A 9,048-nucleotide genomic window follows, 5' to 3' on the forward strand; every position below is an offset into this window, starting at 1 on the left:
CTTTTATTGATCCAATTGGTTTATCTGGTGGGCTTGTTCTTCTCTGGAAAAATGGCTTCTCTTGTGATGTAGTTGGTGAAGACAATAATATGTTTAACATTTTGGTTCAAGCTGATAATATCAAGCTTAAATTTCCGCTTACTTGTATGTATGGCCACACTAATTATCACAAGAAAAAAGCTCAGTGGAATTATATTTTGGATATTAGTAAGAACAACAGTTGCCCTTGGGTTCTACTAGGTGACCTGAATTTTCATATTACTGATTCTGATAACAATGCTTCTTCCTCTATTGATGGTCGGGTCAATAAGCTTGTTACTGACAGTGGCTTAGAAGACTTAGGTTATACTGGCAAAAATCACACTTGGACTAGCAACAACTTAGGCACTGGAGATAGAAAATCTAGAATAGACATGGATCTAGGCAATAGTGAATGGAATATTTCTTTTCCTAATTCTAAGTTATATCACCTAAATCAAGTTGGTAGTGATCATAGTCCAATTATGTTTGTTACTGACTCTTGTATCCCCAACTGCTGGAAGCCTTTCAAGTTCTTTCTTACTTGGCTTAATGATGATTCTTGTTCTAATGTTATTGCTAATGCTTGGAAAAATGAATTTAATGGATCACCTGCCTATCGGTTTACTAATAAAATGAGTGTTACTATAAAAACTCTATCCAAGTGGAATAGAGAACATTTTGGTAATATCCATCAACAGATTAACTCTCTGCAGCAGCAGCTTTCTGTGTTACAAGCTCAGCCACACAGCTCTCAGGAAAATGAACAAATTCTGACAGTTAATAAGGATCTCAACAAATGGAATAAAGTTCATAATGAATTCTAACAACATAAGTCAAGAGATAGCTTCATCAAGGACATGGATAACAACACCAAATTTTTTCACTCAAAATGCAACAGAAGAAGAAGTAGGAATAATATTGATTCTATACAATATTACAATGGTAATTGGTTACAGTTTAGACTGGATATTTCATCTTATCTTACACATCACTTCAGTAGTATAAGTTCTACTATAAATCCAATACTTGATGAGCAACTTTATTCTATACTTCCAACATTCATCACTGCATAGGATAATATCCTTCTTACAAGTATTCCCTCTTCAGATGATATTTTTGCATCTTTAAAAAGCATGGAAGATTGGAGTTCTCCAGGGCCAGAAGGTTTTCAAGCTGGGTTTTACAAAAGTCAGTAGAGCATTATAGGTGAAGATGTTTGCTTAATGGTCAAGAGATTCTTTGATACAAGAAATATGGCAAGACAAGTTAATAAAACTTATATTTCTCTCATCCCAAAGAAAAAGAAATCAATCTGTGCAGCAGATTACCGACCAATTGGATTATGCAACACTTCTTGTAAAATAATTTCTAAGATACTTGTCAGCAGGATGAAACCACTAATGGAGAAGATCATATCCCCATATCAGGCAGCTTATGTTTCAGGTAGACTCATTAGTGATAACACAGTTATAACTCAAGAAATTACACATTCTATGAAGAAGAAGAAAAGGGGTCAAATAGGATGGCTAGCACTCAAGATGGATATGTCAAAAGCATTTGACATATTGGAGTGGAGTTTCCTCCTTAAAGTTCTCAACTATTTTGGATTTAGTGATGAATTCTGTGAATTGATACATCAGTGTATAAGTACATCACCACTCTCAGTTCTTCTTAATGGATCACCTTGTGTTGAATACCAGCCAACAAGAGGTATTAGACAAGGTGATCCATTATCACCTTATCTGTTTATCCTTGCAATGAATTTCTCTCAAGACATCTAGTTGCAGCTCAGCAAGATAAAACTATTCAAGGTATTAAAGTGGCTAGTAATGCACCAGCCATCAATCATTTGCTATTTGCAGATGACTGCCTGATCTTCACTCAGGAAAATCTTACTTTTGTCAACAATCTTCTTAATCTTCTTAATGACTTTAGTACACAGTCAGGTCAAGTTATAAACTTTGAGAAATCTGCAGTGCACTTCAGCAAGAACACCAAACCGGAAGTAGCTAACAGTCTCACTAATATTCTTGGAGTTAAAGCCGTGAACTCTAAAGAGAAGTATTTGGGTTCTCCACTTATACTTGGACATTCCAAACAAGAAGCATTCAAACCAGTTCAGGAAAGTTTTAAGCAAAGGTTATCAACTTACAATACAATATCTCTTACTCAAGAAGGAAGGTCAACTATGATCAAGCATGTCCTAAATGCAGTTCCTACTTATCAAATAGGGACTTTAAAGCTTCGTAATCAACTCGTTAATAAAATTACTTCTATATAGAGATACTTATTTTGGGGGCATAAGACAAACAAAGGCTCAAATCCAATAGCTTGGCTCAAGATATATAAACCAAAAGATATTGGTGGTCTTGCATTCAGAGATTTAGAAAAACTCAATTTGGCTCTACTCACAAAGATGGCATGGAGAATCTGTTCTGAATCTAATAATCTAATGGTGCAACTTCTAAGAAGCAAATATTTTAGAAATGGAGATATACTTCACCAAAAGATTGAAGCAAAAAACTGCTCCTATGTTTGGAATGGCATCACTAAAGGTATGATTGTAGCCCAACAACATTATTTTATGAAAATCAATAATGGTAGAGGAACTAAGATATGGCTAGACAGATGGATCCCAGGTATGACAACTCCACCAGTACCAGTTAATGAATTGTTCAGATTTTATGCAGATGTTGTTGAGCTTATTATTCCTGGTACAAGCAATTGGAACATTACACTATTAGATCAATTATTTGATGCCAATACTTCTTCCAGAATTTAGAGTATGTTTCTTGATGTGACAAAGGAAGACAAGATATATGGATGCCTTCTAAGGATGGTAATTTATCTGTTAGGAGTACTTACAATAAGCTTAGTCACTGTGCCAGAGAAGCTAATGTCAATGGAATAATTATTGATTTTGTGATTTGGAAAAAACTGTGGAAATCTGGAGCCACTCATATAATTAAGCTCTTCATATGGAAGTGTATCAGGGAGATTAATCAAACAAGAGATAAGCCGGAAGTCCATAATGCTGAGCAAGAAACACAATGTGGTTGTTGTGGCACTGGAATTGAGACTATTGAACATTTGTTATTAGAATGTAGACATGCCAGAATTGTGTGGAGAGGAGTAAATATCAACATTGATGCAGTTAGAAATAACTGTACAAGTGTGTCAGATTGGTGCACAGGTTGGTTCACAACAGATAATAGCACAAATGAACATTGGTTGTTTACCTTAATGATTGGTGCTTGGATCATCTGGAAGGACAAATGTGATTCAATTTTCCAGGGAGTTACTCTAAACCCATTTAATTCTGTGCACAAAATTAACTATCATTTGCTTTCTCATCTGAAATCATATAATCTTGCACATGGACTTATGCATAACATTACATCTCACTGGATACCTCATTCACCAGGCATTCTTAATATTAATGTAGATGCATCTTTTGACAACATTATTCGGAAAACATGCACTGGTCTAATTATTCGTGATGAAACAGGTGCATGTAGAGGGATCAAAGGAAGTTTCGTACATGGAGCATTGAACACAGAAGAAGCAGAATGTATGGAAATTCGTGAAGCACTTGCATGGGCAAAGGAAAAATCTTATAACAAAATCCAAATAGAAGCAGATGCTAAGCTTGCCATTCAGTCTATCACAGGCACTACTTCATTAATTCAGTGGGAAAACAGAAATATTCTGAAAGAGATTAAACATTTATCTTCTTGTTTTAGTTTATGCAATTTTTCTTTCATCGGTAGAGATGACAATCAAGTAGCATATGCAGTGGCTAAGTCAGTTAGAACTTCAGAATTAGATATTGAGCTTTATGATAATTTCAGTGCCAATATTTGTAGTCTTTTGGCAAAAGACTCAAGTACTATTGATCAATAATGAATAAATATCGTTTCTTATCAGAAAAAAAGATAGAAATAATATTTCCTCCTCATATTATTTTTTTTACGAGGTAGGAAGAATGTTTCTTCCCCCATTTTTTTTACGAGGTAAAAGAATGCTTCCTCTCGTTTTATTTTTCTTTTACGAGGTAGGAAGAACTATAAGTTGTCAAAACTATAAGTCTTGATTTCTATTCTACTTATATCTAAGTCTCGGATTAGGATAGTAAGTGTAGTTGAGCATTTTTTTTTGCTCGATAATAAGAATTTTATTAAAACCAAAATAGGAATTCACAAATATAAAACTGGCCAACTGGACCTCATGATAAAAACAAGGAAAACAAAAGCCTTTATAAAGTAGGCTTACAAGTAAGAAGCTTAGCAAAACCTAAAGTATTTTAAGAAAGGAAGTTCAATTTTTGTTAGGAAAGGTGGTCTCTCTGAATATACAACACAATCCCCTTTATTCATTCCTGCACCTTTTTTGGCCAAAGAATCGGCTGAGAAGTTAAATTCTCTAAAGCTCTGTACAAACTCCCATTTTATTTTGCTACAGATTCTCTTCCATGTAGCTATCCAAGGAAGCTTTCCACTCCTAAATACTGATATGGCTGCACTTGAGTCAGTTCTAAAACAAACATCCAAGAAATTATTAGCAACTGCCCATTCACCTGCAAATAGCACTGCCATTATCTCAGCCAAGAAATTTTTTGCAACACCCAAACCTCCAGAGGTAGCAACTTTAACATCTCTAGTCCAGTCTCTCCCTATGAAACCAAATCCAGAATCTCCAGGGTTCTCACTTGCAGCACCATCACAGCACATCAGAATTTGATTCTTCTTAGGGAGATGTAAGAAGCATTCCTGAACCTGTAAGTATCTAACTTTTCTACACCTGAGGTTAAATTTTTTTATAATGTGGAGATCATAAGATGAATCCCACATGTATGCAGACATTCTAACTTCACTATCAGCTGTGAACTTCAACACTCTTTTCTTGTTCATCTCTAAATTATACTCTTCTTCTTCATAAACTGCTCTATTTCTGAAAAACCAAATTTCCTTCATAGTAATAAAAGCATCATTTCTCCAAATCTTCTTCACTGCAGGACTTTTTGTTTTTGCTGCTGAGAGAATATCTTCAAAAGTAGTTGGGTTTAAAAAGTGAAATACTCCTCCAAGCCATTTCCAAATAATTTCAGTATAATCACAGAACCACAATATATGTTCTAGTGTTTCCTCTGATTGTTTGCAGAAAGGTCATCTTGATGCCATCATATGGTACCACCTTTCTAACTATCTTCCATATATTACTAGATACACTAGGGTGAACGCTATTATGCCATACTTGTTTGGTCCACTGCAATATTGGATATTTCATTCTAATTAATTCACAAGCAGATGTTATAGAAGAAATACCTATAGAAGATCCATGCCAAATTATTCTGACATTTTCATTATCAGCCATTGGCGGTTCATTTGCTCCACAAAACTGTGCCAATTATGGAGGTACAATCCATTCACCATTATTTAGTAGTTCAGATACTTTCATATTATGATTAGAATTCATAGGAGCATTTCCTGGAAATTGTTCACATAGTGGTCTGCTATTTGTCCATGTATCCTTCCAAACTGAGATTTGTTGTCCATTACCTACCAATCATCTTGAGCCGTTTTCAACTTCGTTTATTACCGTTTTTATACCATGCCAAATGGAGGATTTTTTATGATAAGTAATCCACTCACCTCTACTGTTCTTGAACTTTGCTTGAAAGAATTTTTCCCATTCATCTTCACCATTTAGAATCTTCCAGAAAAGTTTTATTAGTAGAGTTTTGTTGATAACTTCAAGTTTTCTAATACCCAGACCACCTTCTGTTAAATAAGAGCAAACTTTATCTCATTTTAAAGTGATTGGTTTTCTCACACTAGGGTCACCAGACCACAGAAAATTCCTTATAATTCTCTCACATTCCTTTAGAACTCTTGCAGGCCACTTATAAACAGACATACAATAGAAAATCCGTATATTAATAGACTTGGGACTTCACAAAATTATTAATATAGGGAGGTATACCGCAAAAAAATTGCTCGACAAGAAGCTTTAAACATGCATGACAAGTTGAAAATATTTTAGCTTCAACAAGAGGGTGCACATAGTAACGAGGTCTTACGTATATGTAAATCAAAATATGCGATAACAATCTAAAAAATTACATTCTTTTCTCAAACAACTATAGATACATATTTTTCTTTATTTTAAATTTTTATGTACAAGATCTATAATTTTCCGATTATGTCTATTATATTAATATATGGAGGTAAATTCCTTATGGTGGGACTAAAAAATTCCATTAATATTAAAATGTGGAGTTATCACTATTTATAACTGGCCCAAATTGGGACCATGATTTTTTTAGTAATATATAGAGTTTATTAATATATGGAGTATCAATATATGGAGTTTTTACTGTATTATAGATAGGTATGCTGCTTAAGACAAATTTTTCACAAGAATCAGCCTTTCCTTAAATGATAGTAGTTTCCCTTTCCAACCTGCTAGTTTATCTTGAAGGTATTCCACACATTCCCAAACACGAGAAGTTTTAATACACCCAGGTATTAGCATTACTCAAAGGTATTTGTCAGGAAAAGAAGCTAGAGATATGTTGCATTCTTCAGCTAGTTGTAATTTTCTGCTTTTACTTGTTCCCTCAATAAAGCATTTGCTCTTTGTTAAATTAATAGTTTGTCCAGATGATCTTTGATACTCATTCAGTTTCTGCACCAGTCTTCTAACATTTCTTTTATCACTATTGCAAAAGATGAAAATATCATCAGCAAAGAAAATATGTGTTGGCTGCACCCCGTTTCTGTTAACCAATGAAATCAGTTTCTTGTTTAATACCATTTAACTCAATTGCCTACTGAGCACATCTTGTGCTATAAAAAATACTAAAGGTGACAAAGGGTCACCCTGCATGAGCCCTCTACTCACTCTAAAGTAACAAGCAGGACCACCATTGATCAAAACAGAAATTTTAGCATATTTGAGTAAGGTATGAATCCATTTAATAAAACTTACTGAGAAATCAAAGGTCTTCATAGCTTGACATAAGAATTCCCAGCTAAGTGAATCATAAGCTTGTGTTATGTATAGCTTTAATCCAGAATTACCTCCTCTTTTTTTGATATCAAGTTCATTCACCATTTTAGAAGCTAGTACAATCTAGTCTTGTATATTTCTTCCTTTTATAAAAGCTTCTTGTTGATGAGAAATTATTTTATCCATTATCAGATACAGTCTAGAAGTAATAATTTTTGTAATCACTTTAAAGCTGAAATTCATAAGGCCAATTGGTCTATACTGATTTTCTCTCTTAGCATTTTTAACTTTGGGAAGTAACAGTAAAAAGTTGGAATTCATACCAGCTGGGATGAAGCCGTTTGACCAACAGTACTGAATGGCTTTGATAAAATCCTCACCAACTATGTTTTATCCCCATTTGTAAAACCATCCACTAAAACCATCTGGACCAGATGCACTATCAGGGTCCATGTCAAATACAACTTTATTTATTTCTTTAGCTGAAGGAGTTGACTCAAGCATAGTGTTATCCTCTGAGTTAACTTCTTGAGGGACAACACTAAAGACATTTTCTAGAATTTGAGTATCCTGAGATTTAAATTTATCTTCAAAATAAGACACCAAGATGTCAGATATTCCTTGCTGACTAGTAATAAGAGATCCTTCATTATTTTATAGCTCAACAATAGAGTTTTGTGCTTGTCTGATTCTCATGTTTACATGAAATTTTTTGGTATTTGAATCCCCTTCATTCATCCATTTAACTCTTGATTTTTGTTTCACCATTTCATTATTTTGATGAGATATGATTTCTTGTTTTCCTCTAGCTGTTACAACTTATCCATTAATACTATGTCTTCTGGATTTCTATCTGAATCCAAAGCAGCTTTCAAAATATCATCCTCAGCCTGTTTGAGTTTCTTTCTAATATCTCCAAATACATTCCAATTCCAGTCACTTATCACCTTTTTTAAACTTTTCAATTTACTTAAAAACACAAAACCAGGATTGCCAGTTACCTGTTTCTTCCAATGATCTTCCACTACTTTCAAAAATCCCTCATGTTCCAGCCAAACTTTAAAAGCTCTGAAAGGCACATTTAGAGGCTTTGGAATTGAGGCATTAGATCTATAAAGAACACATATTGAGAGATCCCCCCTACACCTACTTTATATTCCCAACTGGGATGTAGCTCCAACCATCTCTATCTAAGTTACAAACAATTCTTTTAGCTCCGGATCTATTGTTGCACCAAGAAAACTGTAACCCATTTTTGGGGGCTTGAATAATACCACAACTTTGAATACAATTATTGAATTCGAGTATTGCTATTTTTAAAGGACTTCTACCACCTTTCTTTTCTTCAATTCTCAAAATAGCATTAAAATCATCAATAACCAACCATGGTTTATCTTGAGAGTTAATTTCAAGCATATTGTCCCACAAAAATCTCCTATCTACTGAAAGGAATGCAGCATGTACACCAGTAATTAAAGAACCACCTGATGGGATTCTAGAAGAACCCTATATGTGATAACCGCAATCACACGGTGTCTAACTAGTAGACAGAGGCAATTACGGGTAGAATCCACAAGGAACGGTGGAAATACTGCAATCAATACTCCTAATCGACTAACCAATCAAGATATGCTATTTTTGGATTCTTGGAATTAAGGATTTAAAAAGAATGAAAACAAAATAAAACTAATTAAATACAATGAGAAAGAGAGTCGGTAACCAGGGTCTACGGATTCCATTACTATTTATAATTATGCACCGAAAATAACTCTAATTCCAAATATGTGTTTATAGATTTGTTCTATTGCACCACCTATATCCACTCCACAGCTGGATATGAAGAAACGTCTGCTAAACAGCTAGACGGAAAGACCCGCTAAACAACTGGTCATCATTTTTTTTAAGACCCGCTAAACAGCTGGTCATAAGAACCCTACAATATACCCGCTACACAGCTGGTCATAAAATAAAAATATGAAAAAGAATGAAAAAGACCCGCTAAACAACTGGTCATAG

At 34.3% G+C, this 9,048-nt stretch overlaps 2 protein-coding genes across 3 annotated transcripts; one reads left to right on the forward strand and one right to left on the reverse strand.

Moving 5' to 3' along the window:
• The first annotated feature begins 2,437 nt into the window (after positions 1-2,437).
• Positions 2,438-3,924, forward strand: LOC113324744. Its single transcript, XM_026573035.1, has 2 exons — positions 2,438-2,735; positions 2,828-3,924. The coding sequence occupies exons 1-2, from the start codon at positions 2,438-2,440 to the stop codon at positions 3,922-3,924; spliced, it is 1,395 nt and encodes a 464-aa protein (XP_026428820.1).
• A 293-nt stretch (positions 3,925-4,217) lies between these two features.
• LOC113323530 lies at positions 4,218-8,166 on the reverse strand. Of its 2 annotated transcripts, none has more exons than XM_026571844.1 (2): positions 7,356-8,166; positions 4,218-5,801 (listed from the first exon to the last, which is right to left on the reverse strand). In XM_026571844.1, exon 2 carries the CDS (start codon positions 4,992-4,994, stop codon positions 4,305-4,307), a length of 690 nt encoding a protein of 229 aa, XP_026427629.1. In that variant the 5' UTR covers positions 4,995-5,801; positions 7,356-8,166; the 3' UTR covers positions 4,218-4,304. The 2 variants fall into 2 exon arrangements, with proteins under 2 accessions (XP_026427629.1, XP_026427630.1); XM_026571845.1 differs by lacking the exon at positions 7,356-8,166 and having other exon boundaries at positions 4,218-5,286; positions 5,673-5,702.
• Between the last annotated feature and the right edge of the window lie 882 nt (positions 8,167-9,048).

Source organism: Papaver somniferum, chromosome 11 (genome assembly GCF_003573695.1).
Source record: "Papaver somniferum cultivar HN1 chromosome 11, ASM357369v1, whole genome shotgun sequence".
NCBI classification, from domain to species: Eukaryota; Viridiplantae; Streptophyta; class Magnoliopsida; order Ranunculales; family Papaveraceae; genus Papaver; species Papaver somniferum.